Source organism: Triticum aestivum, chromosome 3B, assembly GCF_018294505.1.
Source record: "Triticum aestivum cultivar Chinese Spring chromosome 3B, IWGSC CS RefSeq v2.1, whole genome shotgun sequence".
NCBI lineage: Eukaryota > Viridiplantae > Streptophyta > Magnoliopsida > Poales > Poaceae > Triticum > Triticum aestivum.
The window spans coordinates 241,625,528-241,643,771 of NC_057801.1; the positions used below are offsets into that span (position 1 = coordinate 241,625,528).

Sequence of the window (18,244 nt, forward strand, 5' to 3'; positions counted from 1 at the left end):
TAAAATGGAATTTAAACATGATGCACACATGACTAGCTAGCCTTGAGCATACCAGAACTAGGGATGTGACAACTCGCCCCCACTTGAAAGAATCTTGTCCCGAGATTCAGGGGTCGACGGAAAGAAAGTGGGGTTCTCCAATCGAAGACGATCTTCTCGCTCCCAAGTAGCTTCTTTTTCGGAGTGATGAGACCACTGAACCTTGAGAAACTTGATGTTATGACGTCGAGTGACACGCTCTACTTGATCAAGATTGTGGACAGGGTACTCTCGATATGTGAGGTTATCTTGGAGATCAAGCATTTCGTGGTCCATTCCGCGGATAGGATCCGAGAAGAAACGCCTAACTTGAGAGACGTGGAATACATCATGCGCTCTGTAAAGATGTGGAGGTAGTTCCAACTGGTAGGCAACCTCTCCTTGTTTAGCGAGAATGCGAAAGGGACCAATGTAACGAGGAGCCAACTTGCCCTTGATACCGAAACGATGGGTACCCTTCAAAGGAGTAACCCGAAGGTAAGCTTTGTCGCCATTCATAAGTCATATCCTTATGATGACGTTCATACTGGCTCTTTTGACGAGATTGGGCTGTTTTCAAATTCTCACAAATGATGCGAACTTGCTCTTCTGCCTCCTGGATCATGTCTGGTCCAAAGAATTGTCTTTCACCGGTTTCTGACCAGTTCAAAGGTGTTCGACATCTTTGTCCATAGAGAATCTCAAAAGGAGCTTTCTTGAGAGTGGATTGATAGCTATTGTTATAAGCAAACTCGGCAAAAGGAAGACATTGCTCCCAATCTATACCGAATGAGATAACGCAAGCTCTAAGCATGTCTTCGAGAATTTGGTTGACCCTTTCTACCTGACCACTCGGCTGAGGGTGGAAAGCAGTACTGAAGGAAAGATGGGTTCCCATGGTAGTTTGGAAACTCTCCCAGAAATGAGAAGTGAAAAGACTGCCACAGTCTGTATTGATCTCTAGTGGAACACCATGAAGTGACACTATTCGAGAAATATATAAGTCAGCGAGCTGACTAGCGGTGATACTCTCTCGAACAGGTAATAAGTGGGCCACTTTGGAAAGATGATCAACAACTACAAAGATAGTGTTATTCCCTTTCTTGGTCCTGGGAAAGCCGGTGATGAAGTCCATACCAACTTTATCCCATTTCCACTCAGGAATGGCTAAAGGCTGAAGGGTGCCAGCAGGCCTTTGATGCTCTGCCTTAACGCGCCGACAAACGTCACAATTAGCAACGAAGTCGGCGATTTCTCTCTTCATCCTAGTCCACCAGAACCTCTGGCGTAGGTCCTGATACATCTTAGTACTACCGGGATGAACCGTGAGAGGGGATTCATGTGCCTCCTTAAGGATCAATTGTTGCATCTGCTGACTCTTGGGAACCACCAAGCGGTTCCCAAAGTAAACAACACCTCGTTCATCCATAGAGAAACAACCAGCTACTCCCTTGGAGATATTTTTCTTGATTCGGGAGATTCCCGTATCATGCTTCTGGACTTCTATGATATGATCCACAATAGTAGGCTTCGCCACCAAGGTAGAAAGGAATCCGTGAGGAGCAATATGAAGGTTAAGCTTATAGAATTCCTCATGGAGAAGTGGTTGGCCCTGCTGCAACATAAGATTGTTGCAATAGGACTTACGACTTAGCGCATCAGCCATGACATTGCCCCTGCCTGGGGTGTAGGTAATCCCTAAGTCGTAATCTGAGATCAACTCCAACCAACGTCTTTGCCTAAGGTTCAAATCTGGTTGGGTGAAGATATACTTGAGATGCTGGTGATCGGTGTAGATCTCGCAACGTTTACCAAGAAGGTAATGTCGCCAGGTCTTGAGTGCATAGACTACGGCTGCAAGCTCTAGATCATGTGCAGGATAATTCTCCTCATGTGGATGCAACTGTCGAGATGCATAGGCAATCACATGATGATCCTGCATAAGAATGCAACCTAGTCCCTGTCGTGAGGCATCACAATAGATAACAAAGTCCTTAGTGAAATCCGGTGGCACAAGCATGGGAGCAGAAGTCAGGCGTCTTTTCAGCTCCTAAAAACTGTACTCACACTGTGGGGACCACTCAAACTTTTTATCTTTCTTGAGAAGTTCTGTGAGAGGTTTGGCCACTTTGGAGAAGTTTTCAACAAAGCGGCGGCAATAGCTGGCTAGACCAAGGAAACTCCTAACTTGTTTAACGGTTTCAGGTGGAGTCCAATCAAGAACGGCCTTAACTCTCTCGGGATTGACATCAATTCCCTTACCAGAGATTACGTGGCCTAGATAAGTCACTTCTGGCATCCAAAATTCACACTTGGAGAACTTGGCATAAAGGCGGTGCTCTTTGAGTTTTTGTAATACAAGTCTGAGATGTTCGGCATGCTCTTCCTCGTTCTTCGAGTAAATAAGAATATCATCAAGGTAAACCACGACGAACTTATCTAAGTACTCCATGAAGATCGAGTTCATCAAGCGGGAGAATGTAGCTGGAGCATTGGTTACACCGAAGGACATGACGGTGTACTTGTACTGGCCATAACGAGTGATAAAGGCCGTCTTAGGAATGTCCCCATTTCTGATCTGGATTTGGTGGTAGCCTAACCTCAAATCCATCTTCGAGAAGACTGAGGATCCAGTGAGCTGATCATACAGGTTGTTGATCCTGGGAAGCGGATATTTGTTCTTTATCGTGACCAAATTAATGGGACGATAATCTACAACCATTCGGTCCGTACCATCCTTCTTCTTGACAAAGAGGACGGGGCAAGCCCAAGGAGAAGAACTAGGATGGATGAAACCCTTTTGCAAGGACTCATCAAGTTGTTTCTTAAGCTCGGCTAGTTCTAAGGGCGCCATTTTGTAAGGTCTCCTAGAGATTGGAGCGGTTCCTGGGATAAGATCTATGATGAACTCTATATCTCTGTCAGGTGGAACACCTGGCAGTTCCTCTGGAAAGACATCCGGAAAGTCACGGACTACCGGGATATCTTCAAGGTCTGGAAGAGGGCAGGCATTAAGAGAATAGAGTTGGCGATTTGCAACTCTGGTGGAGACAGAGACTATCTTGCCAGATGGTTGTGTAAGCTGAACAGACCTGGTGTAACAATCAATCTTGGCATGATGAGCTGTCATCCAGTCCATACCCAAGATGATGTTAATATCTGAGGACTTGAGGGCTACAAGTGATGCAAGAAATACAAGTCTATCAACAAGGATTTCATTACCATAGCTGATTCTGGTGGTTTGCCATCTAGACCCTGGGGTTTGGATTTCAAGACGAGTTGGCATATCACAAAATGACATGTCGTGCAAACGAGCATAGCCTTCAGAAATGAAAGAATGAGATGCTCCAGTATCGAACAAAACCGATGATGGATGATAGTTGACAAGGAGTGTACCAAGAACGACATCCAGATCATCATGAGCGTTTCTAGCTAAGACATGATGCACATGTCCATGTTCAGTGGGGGCTGACTTGACACTAATCATCTTGCGTGATGGCTTACCACGGCCAACAGACTTCTCAGGCGGGGGTGGAGCATAACTAGTCTGAGAGCAGTCACGTGCATAGTGTCCTGGCTTCCCGCATGTGAAGCAAATCCCTGACGTTGGACGTGGACCCGCACTGACAAGCGGTCTACCAATAGGCCTCGGTGGAACATACGACTGAGCTGGGTGAGGCACCACATAAGATGGCCTCGGAGAATATCCGGAAGGAAGAGCGGAGTTTGGAACCCAAATCCGGCGCTTCTGTGAGCTAGAGCCGAAGGAAGATGCCAATTCATGGGTGTGCTTATGAGACTCCTCATAAGTGAGCTGAGCTGTTTCTGCATTAATGGCCTTGTTCACAAGAGCATGGAATGTGTCACAATGATGCAGGTGGAGATCACGACACAACTTGGGGTTGAGACCCTTCCGGAACCTAGCCTGCTTCTTGGCATCCGTGGACACTTCTTCTGTAGCATAGCGTGCGAGGTTCTCAAACTCTCTACTGTAAGCATCAACGACCATCTTACCCTGGGTGAAACTACAGAACTCTTCTCTCTTGCGAACAATGAGGGCCTAAGGTATGTGATGCTCGCAAAAAGCCTCAATGAAATCCCTCCAGGTAGGAATCTGGCCAGCTGGAAGCATAGCCTCATAGTTCTGCCACCAAAGACTAGCAGGACCTTCCAGGTGGTATGTGGCATAGGTGACCTTGTCATCTTCAGCTACGTTTGCGGAACGCAGCTTATGAGTGATGCTACGGAGGCAGTCATCTGCATCGAGTGGCTCAATAGAATGATGAAAGGTGGGTGGGTGCAAGCGAATGAAGTCATGAATGGTTGCAGACCCTTTGAACTGATGTGCGGTGTTCTCCTCGATACGTGCCAACAAGCAGTTAGACTCACGCTTGTTCCTCTCCTTCTCTAACATGAACTCTGTCAACGAAGGCTGGTCGAGAGGATCCTCATCCCTACCATCTCCGTGGTTCTAGCTACGGGCAACAGAACTTCGCTTAACTAATGACATCCTGAGAAACGAAACCAAGGACGGAATCAGCATCAACTATAGGCTATAGAATGTAGGACAAGGAAATTAGTAACTCTCGAACTCCTAGGGCAATTACGGTAGCATAATGACAGTAAAATGCTCAGAATGAGACATCCTGCTAAAATGGGGTAGTAACATACTCAACATCACCACTCAAGGTTCTGAGATTATACTAAACAGGCTACACCGGAAGTACTCGAAACTGGGATATGACTCTGATCAACCAATATGGAACTATGGAGTAGTAACACGTGATCATGATAGACGGAAGAGAAAGTCTAGTTCCTTAACCCCGTAGGAAAGGTAGGATGACTCAGATCAGAAGGCCATGAGGTAAAGGAGTAAAAAGAGCCTTATGTTCCTTCCCACAATCAATTTCGTTACATAACTAAAGAATTTCTAGACTCAACTTCGACCAGTGTGGCTTGGTAATCCTACAGGCAGCCAGGCTCTGATACCAAAGCTGTCAGGACCCCGATTCTATGCCACACCAATCTAGCATGTAACACCTCATATCACTTTCCGGCCTCACGCACGGTATTCCCATGGGTGTCGCCTTACCATGCCCGGGACCTTTTGCGCCTTTTGGCACACGTATATGATAGCGTCGCTAGCATCCATATGACAAAGAACCCGGGCTGATATGGCTAGTCGTGAACCCAAAGTGGCACTAACTTACAGGGACAGGCATACATGACCCAGCAACGAACGTGTCGGTCATCAGCGAGTGAATCCGGGTTGTAGCAGCTAGGCTAGCAGGACTCCGGTAGACACCGCGTGACATTTCCCCGAAGGGACAGACATAGGAACGAAGAAGGACACATGCCGGCCAGCCTAAGTGTTCCGGAGTAGTAGCAAGCTACCAGGGCTCAGTGGAAGCACTAGGAGACATTTCCCGGTAAGAGAGGCTACTCAGGATAAACAACTAGATAGTCAGATCCCACACATAGCAATACACATTACACGTACGCATAACATGCAAGTATGTGTTGTACAACATGGCATCACAGCTTAACTCAACAACTCATATAGATAAGGCTCAAAGAGCCATCATAGCATTTATTACAAACAGGGGTCACATGACCTAACATTCAGAGCATTCAAGCAACAAGCGGAACCATTACATGTCTGAGTACAAACATCTACAAATGAAAAAGGCTGAAGAGCCTGACTATCTACAACATCCGATCAAGATCGTAGCTGAGGTACAAGCTACTTGTTGAAGCCCACGAGAACACCAGTAAGACCGAAGTCTCCGCTGCAAAAACATAAATAAAGCAACATGAATACAAAGGTAATCAGCAAGACTTACATCAGATCCTATCATACATGCATTTGTATCAAGAAGGTAATGTGGGGTTTAGTTGCAGCAAGCCAGCTTTGACTCAGTGGCTATCCTGTTCTATGGCTATGAGAACTTCTTTGAGATGATATGGCGCACACAAGTCCACTAATCAGCACATAATACTCTACTATGGAGTCATCCCCGTCTCCCTACGAGAAGGCCATCCATAGCACTCACACTTGTCTTGAGCATTTTAGAGTATCCACTTCAAGTTGTCTATGTACCACGTAAGCATCCAAGAAGTCCATTACCGCGGACCCGACTATTCGAATAGATCATGTTAACCCTGCAGGGGTGTACTTCTTCACACACGCTTTCGCCACTTACCGCCATGTACACGTCATGTATCTCGGCAACCTTCAAGCGGAAGCTTGGTGAGGGTGTCGGCCACGACCTAACTAACCACACAAGACTCTAGCCCAGGTTTATCGCCTATTCGGGTTCCATCCGCAAGGATATCCGACCGGGGTGTCACTCACGGCCCCAAATGATGTGTGCAGGGTTCTCGAGCCCACCATCTGGGTGCCACTCGGTACACCAGGACACGTGCGCCTAGTTTGTCCCAAGCCCACCTTGTCGGGTGCCACTTGATAGAAAAATAGCACTACCTACAAACACCAGAAACTAGTTGTGACTCCTAGACAGAGATCAAGTTGGTTAATAAGTCGAGAGGGGCCGAGTTACCGGAACCCAATGTGTGGTAGTAGCTAATCATTGGACAACATACACAGAAATCAGTGCTTAAGGACGGTTCCAGTGAGACAACCAACCATATACTTCTACGTGGCCTCTCACCGCTACCTTTACCAAATCATGTTCACAGACTTCACTCTCAGCACCAGAACATATCGTAACACTCCGATTCATTCCCAATGAATCAGACCTGACACAACTCTAAGCAATAGCAGGCATGGCATGGTAGGAACACGACATGGCTCAATCAACTCCTACACATGCTAGTGGGTTTCAACTATTTACTGTGGCAATGACAGGTCATGCAGAGGAATGGGTTCAACTACCGCAGCACAAAGTAGCAATTGAATCGCTGTTGTCCTAATGCAATAACTAAGAGCAGGAGCGAGAGAGTAGGATTGTATCGGAATGAACAAGGGGGTTTGCTTGCCTGGTAGATCAACAAGGGGGCACTGCTCCTCAGACAGGTACTCTGGAACGGTCTCCGGAGCAGGACCTATCAGGAAGGAACGGTGTCGACAATCAATACATAAGCATATGCAACAATATGATGCATGAACATGGCATGAAGATGTGATGTTGTTGAGCTAATGCAGCTAGCATTCTATTTGAATGAAGTCCATTTGAACCAAGTGTTCAAATGCAAATCCAAATAAGCTCTTATAAATGCCATTCATGTGTTTTCACCTATACAGCAGGTTTAGGTTGGTTTGTCATGCATGAAACAGGTACAGATGGACAAATTGAATTTTCCTGATAATTTTTCATATATAATTTATTTCAATCTGAGTTACGATTGAATTTCTATGATTTTTTGAAGTTTATAGCATCTTCTGGAATTTCCTGATTTATTTTAAAACCAGAAAATTAATAACTGCGTCAGCATTGCTTCACTGTGACGTCAGCAAGTCAACTGCGGCTGACCAGGTCAAACCAAACCAGTGGGGTCCACTGGTCAGTCACACAATGCTGTCTAGGTCACCAACAGGAGGGGTCAGGTCAACAGACACGTCAGCAAGTCAACCCTGACGCGTGGGTCCCACTGGATTATAAAGTAATCTAAATAGAAAATAACCCAGAGTTAGTTAGGTGCGGGGCCCAGCTGTCGGTGTCACTGGAGGGGTTAATTAGTTGGTTATTAGCCACTAATGATGCCCACGTCGGCGGCTATCGCCAGTGCTAAGCATAGCACAGCGGCGCTCGCCGGTCGGGCGATTTCGGCCACGAGAGCTTGCGCTCTTGGGCTCTACGGAACTAGCGCGATGAGGCGCTTCAGATGGTGGTCTTATCTGGCCGTGGGGATGCCAGAGCAGTCGACGGCGTCGAGGTTTCGCGGCGGCTGGAGCACGGGATAGCGCGGGCGCGGGGCTGAATCTCGCGTTCGAGCGAACAGAGGGCACAGGAGGTAGCTACGGGGCAGCAGGATCTCGACCACGTGCTCACGAGCCAGCTGCGGTGGCTATGGCCACGACGGTTACAAGATCGGCGGCAAGGAGCTACGGCCATGGCGGGGGAAGGGGGCTACGGCGCGAGAACGGAGGAATGGGGAGAGGGAAACAGAGCAGAGGCTCACTGCGGATTCGACGGCGTCGACGGCAAGCTCGGGGAAGGGCTGGAGTCGGCGGGGCGGCGAAGACGATCTCCAGCGACCGGAGATGAAGACGGCGTCGATGGAGGCGCTCCAGGGCCTCCCGAGGCGCGTGGCTTGACAGGGAGGTGGCGGACGACGTGGCGGGGCTTCTGGGCACGACGGAGGGGCGAGGGGGGTGCGGTAGCCGTGGCGGCAGCGAACGGCGGCGATGGCTCCGCTCGGCTTCGGGAGAGAGAGCGAGAGAGGCGAGGCAAGGAGAGAGGGGAGCGGTCGAAGGGGTCCAGGGTGCTGTGTGGCGGCCTTAGTGGCCTCCAGAAGCGGCGGGAAGCAGGAGGTTTCCGGGACGCATGCGCGTGCGCGTCGGGCACACGCCCTCCTGCCTACTGGCAGGAGGTTGAAGACGGTGGTGGCTGCGGTGGGCTGGGCCGCACAACTGGGCCGGTTGGCTGCATAGTGCCAGGCCAGCAAGTAGCCCAGGTAAGTCCAGGTAGTTCCTCCTTTTTTCTATTTTGTTTTTGTTTGTATTTTCTAACATTTGTTTTGATTTAATAAAAATACTAAATCATTTTATTTCCTTATGCCAAATTTTGCAGGAGCTAGTGGTATTATTCTAGAGCTCCTCATCAACTAGCATAAGTTTTGGACAATATTTTATATATATATAACAATATGTATCCAAAGCAAATAATTACTGCATTAATTCCAAATGCCCAAAATAAATACTTATGAGCTCGTGAAAATATTGGTTTGATTTTTATCTCTGTCCAACATTTTCAGAGAGCAACATGAACATTTTTTGGACCTTTTTGGAGCAATTTTTATCTGGGTCATTTCCAGAAATTATTCTGAGGGTTTCACAAATCCCCATTTCAAATTAAAATGGAATTTAAACATGATGCACACATGACTAGCTAGCCTTGAGCATACCAGAACTAGGGATGTGACAAAATACTGGGCGTAGAAAGTACGAGAGGGGGCCCACACCCTGTCCACGAGGGTGGGGGTGCGCCCCCCCCCTAGGCGCGCCCCCTGCCTCGTGGCCCCCCTGGAAGGCCTCCAGTGACCATCTTCTACTATATGAAGTGTTTTACCCTGGAAAAAAATCATAAGCAAGCTTTCGGGACGAAACACCGCCGCCACTTGTCGGAACCTTGGCGGAACCAATCTAGGGCTCCGGCGGAGCTGTTCTGTCGGGGAATCATCCCTCCGGGAGGGGGAAATCATCACCATCATCATCACCATCGATCCTCTCTTCGGGAGGGGGTCAATCTCCATCAACATCTTCACCAGCACCATCTCCTCTCAAACCCTAGTTCATCTCTCGTATTCAATCTTTGTCTCAAAACCTCAGATTGGTACCTGTGAGTCATTAGTAGTGTTGATTACTCCTTGTAGTTGATGCTAGTTGGTTTATTCGGTGGAAGATCATATGTTCAGATCCTTTATTCACATTAATACCCCTCTGATTATGAACATGAATATGACTTGTGAGTAGTTACGTTTGTTCCTGAGAACATGGGAGAAGTCTTGCTATAAGTAGTCATGTGAATTTGCTATTCGTTCGATATTTTGATGAGATGTATGTTGTCTTTCCTCTAGTGGTGTTATGTGAATGTCGACTACATGACACTTCACCATTGTTTGGGCCTAGAGGAAGGCATTGGGAAGTAATAAGTAGATGATGGGTTGCTAGAGTGACAGAAGCTTAAACCCTAGTTTATGTGTTGCTTTGTAAGGGGCTGATTTGGATCCATATGTTTTATGCTATGGTTAGGTTTATCTTAATACTTCTTTTGTAGTTGCGGATGCTTGCAATAGGGGTTAATCATAAGTGGGATGCTTGTCCAGGAAAGGGCAGTACCCAAGAACCGGTCCACTGACATATCAAATTATCAAAGTAACAAACGCGAATCATATGAGCGTGATGAAAACTAGCTTGATGATAATTCCCATGTGTCCTTGGGAGTGTTTTTCTCCATGTAAGAATTTGTCCAGGCTTGTCCTTTGCTACAAAAAGGATTGGGCCATCTTGCTGCACTTTATTTACTTTCATTGCTTGTTACCCGTTACGAATTACCTTATCACAAAACTATCTGTTACCAATAATTTGAGTGCTTGCAGAGAATACCTTACTGAAAACCGCTTGTCATTTCCTTCTGTTCATCGTTGGGTTTGACACTCTTACTTATCGAAAGGACTACGATAGATCCCCTATACACTTGTGGGTCACACTACAAAAAAATACACTTCCGTGATGATACGTGTTTGTCACAGTAGGTCGCATTTTTTGTCATGCATATACATCCATGACGATTTTATGACAGAATCAGATAGTCATACCTGTGCTGTTGTAGAAGTGTTCCATGACATTACCAAAATTATCATCACAGAAGTGTCCACTTCCATGACGATAAATCGCGCGTCACAGAAGTGCTTTCGTCAAGGGTGACTGACACATGGCATCCACCGTAACGGAACGCCGTTAAGCTATCGGGTCGGGTTTTGGATCCGATAACCCATTAACGACCCCGGCCAATGGGGATTTTCCACGTGTAAAATCATCATTCACTACTAGGGAAAACCTTATACACAGAGGTATAGCAGTAGCGTTGGTCAAAACTCGGCGCTAGCGCTACTTAGTAGTAGCGCTTGTTGCAAAACCACGCTACAACCATTGTTTTAGCAGTAGCGCGTCTTCACAGAAAAGCGCTACTACTAAAATTCCCTCACTAATGCCGGTAGGCTAGGAATAGTAGTAGCGGTTCTCCCAGAAGCACGCTACTGCTAAAAACTTTGTAGCAGCGCGTTTATGCTGTAGAGCGCTACTGCTATGAAAAAGAAAATAAATAGAAAAATAAGTAGAAAAGTAAATGAAAATGAAAGAAATAGAAAAAGGAGAAATGAAAAAAAGAAAATGTAAAGAAAACAAAAAAAAGAAAAATAAAACAGAAAGGAATAGCTGTAGCGCATTTCTCTGGAACACGCTATAGCTATCTTAGCTATAGCGCGTTTCGGCAAAACGCGCTACTGCTAGTTTGACTCAAATCCCGGCCTCTCTACTCCCCCATGTCCCCCAACTGCTCCATCGCCGCCGTCGCCCTGCCACCTTCGACCACACCGCCACTGCCCGAGGCGGCCTTCGACCACACCGCCGCCGCCTGCCGCCTTCGACCACACCGCCGCCGCCCGAGGCCGCCCTCGACCTCATAGCCGCCGCCCGAGGCCATCGTCGACCTCACTGTCGCCTCCCTCGAGCTCACCGCCGCCGCCCTCGACCTCACAGCCGCCGCCCGAGCCAGAGCCTGCCCTCGCCGCCGATCGTAAGGCTCTGCCTCTCCTGTCCCCTACCCTCCTCTCTCTCTGCTAGGGCAATTCATATATATGTTGATACTGTGTTGATGTTCATATGAACCCTAGGTGTTCATATGAACCCTAGATTTTATTAGGGCAGTAGGCATTTTATAGCATTTAGGAAAAATGATTAGCAATTTTTTTAGGAAATTAGCTAGGGCAATTTTTATGAAAATGCCTAAACAGTAATTCCTTTTAGCTTTAAACTAATAGAGAGTATATAAATAATAGTAGCATTTAGATTTAAATTAACAGAGGCTATAAACAGAAAACACTTAGCTATAAAAAAATATTTGGACTACGGACCTGAATTTGTTCCAAATTTCATTCAAATGAAATTTGAATTATTTGGACTATGGACCTGAATATTTTTGAAGAAATTGGGTGTAGGTACTAAGGTCTTGCTGTGGAAATTTTGGTGAGGTCAGAAGGGTTAGAGAAAATGGAGTTCCTAGACTTTTAGCTTTAGACAAAAAACAAAAGTATTTAGCTACAAATAAAAAACAGTAGCTATGGCATTTAGCTATAAACAAAATACAGAATTGTTTTTCTTTTCAAAAACTTGGTCAAACTAATTGTTGCTATGTAAACAAAAAACAAGATTGTTTTTATATGATATATGTCATTGATGTTCATTTGCATATTCCATTATTGTTGATTATATCTTTTCATTGAAGTGGCCATGTCATATGCAAATTCCTCAATAGTGTTTGCTCATGTTTTATCTTTTCATTGAAGTGGTTCGATTGTGCCCAAGTGGCTTTGTTGTTTCCAGGGAATGAAGCTGAGTGGCCTATGTTTTGACAGAATGTTGATTCATTTCTGTTCTGGCAAATTTCAGGTTCTCGATTTGTCCACTTTTTAGCAAAGGTCGTGCCGAAATTTTCCGTGAATTTCGGCATGACTTGTGCTACAAACTAGGACATACTAGTCGTCAACCCGTGCACCTGCACGGGCTAGTAATAATATCATCATAAACAAACTCCAAATTTTTATCACATGAATGCAATTGAAGAAATTTAAATAATACTCTTTGAGCATTGCCATGATATTAACATCCATCTGGTGCTCATAAATTGTGTGCACTTCCTAAATGCTTCTGAATCAAATCAGTATTGGATTTTTTTATTAAATTCGGTATGCTCTCAGCTCAGTTGAGAAGAGTTTGGTTAACACCAAAGTAAAGCAACATATGTTGTGTAGTACGAAGGAGAAAATATGCTCTTTAATAATTGAGTGTTTTGCATGGCTAGACCACCAAAGGGCAAAGAAACATTTTACAGCGCAAATATACATTTCTTTCTTCATCAAGATTACAACCCCACAAAATGGGATCATGAGCAATGCATCGGACTTTCTCGTTTATTGAGTAAATATAGGTGCTACTGATTATAAAACAACAAACTGGGAATAAGTAATTATTGATTTCCTTCACAATGCCGTAGCAAGGCCCTCTGCGGCTTGCCTCCATCTCCAGGGTGAGGTCGCCATCTTGGCTTAGCTGCTCTGCCACCTCAACCATGTGAATAGTGATGTTGTTGAGAGCATGCCCCAATTGATTCTGATAACCATCCGAACTCCCCAGCGTTGAGGAAGAGACTACACTGGGCACAAAAGATAGTTGGAGAAATTCGTATTTGAATCAAAAGCCCAGTATAATATACTAATGCATGAAGCATTCACTCATTGTCATAAATATCAAATGATATATAATCCACACATTGAAGGTCCAAATAGATATGGTTTACAATTGAGCTGCACATTCAAACTATCTTTTATTCTCCACGTACATAGATCAGTAATTTCGAGGCCAGGCACAGTTGAAGAAATGACATCTATCTGCGTACGGATATATGATGTTAATTATATGTTTGCATATAGGAGAACAACTTGCAGAAGTTCTCAAGGTAGCAACACCAGTCTTTTAAAGTATTATAACTACATCCAATATCTACTACTTGCATCCTCTATTTATTTGATTAGATTAGATTGATGTTGCTAATTGTTGTACCACAAATCGGTGAGAGACAAAAAATAGTACTTCAATGGAAGATGTATAGACTGAGAACATCTATCGTAACTCATAAGAGATATTACATTGATATTACCTGCAGGCCAATCTAGCACAATGAATTTTTTTGTTTGCACGAATGCAACCTCATAAAGAAAACATTCAGTCAAGAAACATTTCGAGGGTTGCATTAAACTTCAGCCAATCATGTCACATAACTGGAAAAGAGAAAGAAATGTGCATACAGGAACAAATATTACATAAGTAGGTGACGCCAAAACAAGTAGCCACTTCTTTCCATGCTTAGTTGTGTTTTGTAATTAATTACTAAACCAATAGTTCGTTTTTCAGTTTTGAAACATCACACTTTTGTAACTAAAAACTAGTCGATCAATTGAATATTGAGCAATATAAGTAAATGTACGTCTCTTATTGATAGCTTATCACTGCAATTTATCCATAATTTATTTTTCTTTGTAGAGAACAGAGTGGAATAGCAGTAAGTAAAATTACAGTAACTAAACCTTGACTTGCTTCTGTAGCATTTTGATTAAGATCAAAGCAAAACATCGTCGAATGTTTCGTAACAGAAAAAACAAATGTACACATTTTTAACTCAACATGTGCACTTCGTCAATATGTCATGAGTCCTTACGCTTCAGGCACATTAACCCGATGCACTGTGTATGGACATGCACGGCCGAACCCATATGATCTTAGCTCAAATCTAAGAGGAGGTTAATGAGTGATATTTCACCAGTTTATACATTTTCCCTATTTCCTCAACAGCCATGGATGTATTAAGATCATCACAGAATCAACATTCAACTAATGACCAGTATAATACAATGTAGGTTGAATTACTAATGATCAGTATAATACAATGTAGGAAACATGGAATCCTAGCAATAGCTTGATTAGAGCAGTAAACAACATAGATTGACCCCAATAGCTGTGTTAATATGAAAATAAGGAAATTCGGGAGAGTAAAAGCTGGGTGGCAGGACCATCAGGAGTGGCTGCAAGTCACCATGACACCAAGCTCTAGTCTTCAGTCACAAAGCATACAACTCCAGCCAGAGCAGTTTTAGACCGCGCTTCCTATCATTAGCATTATATCTGTAAAAGAAATCTTTCTTACTAATAACTGTACATCAATACCAGATTTACACATTGACTGATAGATTAGAAAACGTAGAGCAGACTCCCTTCTCCAATTCATCTTGGAATTAAGATATTAATACACAAAGATTGTCAATTTTGTAGTACTAATCACATGATACAATCGTACAATTACTGGTCCTTGAAAGCTATAGATAGATGATAATGCGTCAAGAGCTCTCAGCATCATTAATCAATGCTCTTTGGTCCATACACTATAGCTAAGATGATTTGCCCTTTCATATCTCTATGTCGCTACATTTTAACTGTTGTGTGTTGCGACATCCACCATGTTACCTGGTGTTATCGAGTCGAAACAAAATGTCATTTGGCATGGAACGAAGAATTTTCTGAGCATCATTCTCGATAACAGATATACCATGACGCAAAAGAGACTCTAGAAAGGACAACTAAACAATATCATTTATGTTCTATAAGAATTCAGGTATTCATGTTTGAAGGATGACATCCAGGTATATGACTATCCATAAAAATGTATAGTTATCAGCAACCATCATTCCTAACCCTATTATTGCTTAATAGGTCTCACCTATTTCCATCCAAAAAAAGCAACGATTGTTTCGTTTTGATGCTATTTACTTCTTAGAATTTCTTGTACTGCAGGTATGTTACCCTTTACAGATTTATACAACTCTTGGTGTATACTATATTTTTTTGCACAGCAAAAAATCATGAGTATCACTGTGAGACAGCCTAAGGCATCTCATATGTCAACCAATTATACAAATAAAAAAAGTGAGACTTGATTGATACCTCAAGTTTGCTTCATGAAACGTTATTTTCAACTTCAAAAACGAATGTGCATCCTTTCATGTTCGACCTACAATTTTTCACCTGATTGAACTCACCACCCGTTTAGAATTTTCTAAATTTGGTCCTCAATACTATTAAAAAAGGTGAAAAGTTGCAGATTGTCATTTCAATCCAAAATAACCTTCTGAAGCTTAAGAAAAAGGTAATCAGAACATAGTCCAGTGAAATGCATTTGTAAAAATAGCTTGGAAGTACTATGACTTGTGACATTTAGTGTGCTTATTCGCATTGTCATACAACGTCTGTTCGTTCAGCTAGCTGATGAATGCTTTTTCCATAGTATAAATTAATTGTAAAATGCTTCACGCATATAAAATTAATGCTTGATACATTTTCTTATTCTGTGAATTGTACCCAGTCCATGACTATAACTGACACTAAAAGCCGAAAAACTTTTTAGGTGGCTCATAATAATACTAATGTATACAGGCTAGAAACTGAACCATGTTGAATGCTAAGTCATCAATACGGAATTATGTGTAGGTAAGAACGGAATATCTCGGACTGTTTTCTCTACCAGATCAGATGTCACAAATTTGTTGAGTATGTAAAAAATAGTAGAATGGAGACCCTGAAGTAATTGTTATCAACCATTGTATATATCAGCTGCCCATGAATCATGATTTCCTAGTGCATGCTATATATGTGACAGAGACCATTTTTCTGTTGTAATAGAAATTGATGGAAGATCTCAGAAATAGCAATGGACAGATACTATTAGAGATATATTAAGCAATGCACTTGGCACAAATTTGGCTTGCAAAATTGCAGAAATAGCACTAACATTTTCGACAGGGTACTATTAGAGATATATTCTATGGGTAAATTTATGTAGTGCAGAAAATTCAGGATAGATACTTCCCTGCTGAGTTTTTTTTACCTCAAACTTGGCAGCCTGGTTCAGCAAATTTGGCTCGGCAGCCTTGTTTCTCTGTACACATTACATCAAACATGGAAGGGTCAAGATTGGAGCTGGGCAGGGGGAATAAAGGGACACTTTGCATTCGGGAACGTTGTACTGGAAGGAGTAATTTTGGATCACCGCCACCTGCTGAAGCTCCTCTGATGTCTCGGCCGCCAACCATGCATGCGTTCGCTCGAGGCAGGGCGCGCTCCAGGCCTGCAGCCGTTCCGCGAGCCGGTGGCTCCGCACGCACCACATAGGAGCCGACACATGCATGACTCCGTCGTTCCTGCCGCCCTCGACGGTGAGAGGCGCGAGGTGGCAAGGCATAGGGTGCTGGATCTTCCAGCGGGCGACCAAGCTAGGATCTGGCAACGACGGCTACCGGCGCGACCAATTCGAGGTGAGGAAGGACGGCGGGAGAGCGGGCGATGGCGGAGGGCGTGGATCCACTTGGGGCGGCTTCGTTCCGCATGCCGGCGACATCCCGATGTCCCTGTGGAGGCAAGGCAGAGAGAGGTGAGAAAGGAGCAGGGAAGGACGGGAAAAAGGCACGGCAAGAGAGGGCGGCTGCTGCCCGCTGGTGAGCTCGCCGGCAGGCGACGGATGCTCCGGTGGCGCACCGGACACGGAGAAGTCGAGGTGGCGGCAAGGTTCGCGAGCTCTGGCGGCGCGGCTGCTCGGGGCTGAAGAAAAGGCGACATGTTTTTTTTCCTTTTATTTTTATATGGAAGGAGACATAGATGAATAGATAGAGTTTTCTTTTACGCTAATAAATAGAGTTTCTTTGTCGTGAATGAAAGAGATAAAGATTGCTAATCGTGTTTTAGGTGGACTGCTTTGGAGCTCTTTTACGTGAATGAAAGAGATAAAAGATCGCTAATCGTGTTTTAGGCTTTGGAGCCTTTTTTTATCACAACGAAAGCAAAATTTTAGTCGAATCTACACCGTAGTAATCTGGACCCACCAGATTAACGGCTCCTAATTACTGATTAACGTGGTAATTTCTTGGGAGTCTGTAATTAGTATAGGTAGGTACTAGGAAAAGAGCCCGTGCGTTGCAACGGGTTAAAAAAAAATCCTTACATGTCTCTATATTATCATAAGGCATATCAACAAACATCACTCTAATAATGAATCAGGTTTAATGAAGTGGTGCTGCATCAGATTGATTAAATTTGATTATGCAAGATAATAACTGGTCCAAAAATAATTCATGTCAACATGAGCTAAATTCCAACGTATTTACTTAGCAGTTATCATACCAAAAGTAATGGGGTAAATGGCTTTCGAAAACAAAAGTAATGAGGTAAATGGATGAGTCCTTTACCATAGAAAATTACATGAATCTAATTTTACTAATAATCTTCATGACATGAGTCTTCAGAATTGGATACCGCAATTTCATTTGTTCACACGTGCACAATATTAACACGACTGTATGCTTATTCCAAATGTATTTAACGATGGAACATGCAAGCTATATATTGATTACCTTTAGGTAGTATATGAGCCTTTGTATTCCCCCGACAAAAGTTAAGCTGGAGAGAAAACTCTTATTTCAATTTCGGTGTCATAATATATATAAGAATGTTGTAGCAATAAGATTGATAAAATAACAGCTTCTTGAAGGAAAAAAAAACTGCACACAACAAAAACTATTCTTACTTGGCGAATATATAATGCAATGCGTTATTTTCTAGTAATTCGTAAATTTACCATCAGCTTCAATCTTTTCTTGTTGGATATATTGTTTTCTAGTTTTTTTTTCTTATTTCAATCATGAATATCCAGAGTTTGATCCG

At 43.8% G+C, this 18,244-nt stretch overlaps 1 protein-coding gene across 3 annotated transcripts; it reads right to left on the reverse strand.

The window, feature by feature from the left end:
* Positions 1-12,804: 12,804 nt before the first annotated feature.
* On the reverse strand, positions 12,805-17,189 carry LOC123069526 (uncharacterized). Of its 3 annotated transcripts, none has more exons than XR_006432605.1 (3): positions 17,063-17,189; positions 16,584-16,935; positions 12,805-16,466 (listed from the first exon to the last, which is right to left on the reverse strand). XR_006432605.1 is itself a non-coding variant. In XM_044492403.1 (3 exons), exons 1-3 carry the CDS (start codon positions 16,767-16,769, stop codon positions 13,044-13,046), a joined length of 327 nt encoding a protein of 108 aa, XP_044348338.1. In that variant the 5' UTR covers positions 16,770-17,174; the 3' UTR covers positions 12,805-13,043. The 3 variants fall into 3 exon arrangements, 1 of the variants encoding a protein (XP_044348338.1); XR_006432606.1 differs by having other exon boundaries at positions 12,805-13,128; positions 16,416-16,466; positions 16,584-17,174; XM_044492403.1 differs by having other exon boundaries at positions 12,805-13,133; positions 16,416-16,466; positions 16,584-17,174.
* Positions 17,190-18,244: the final 1,055 nt, after the last annotated feature.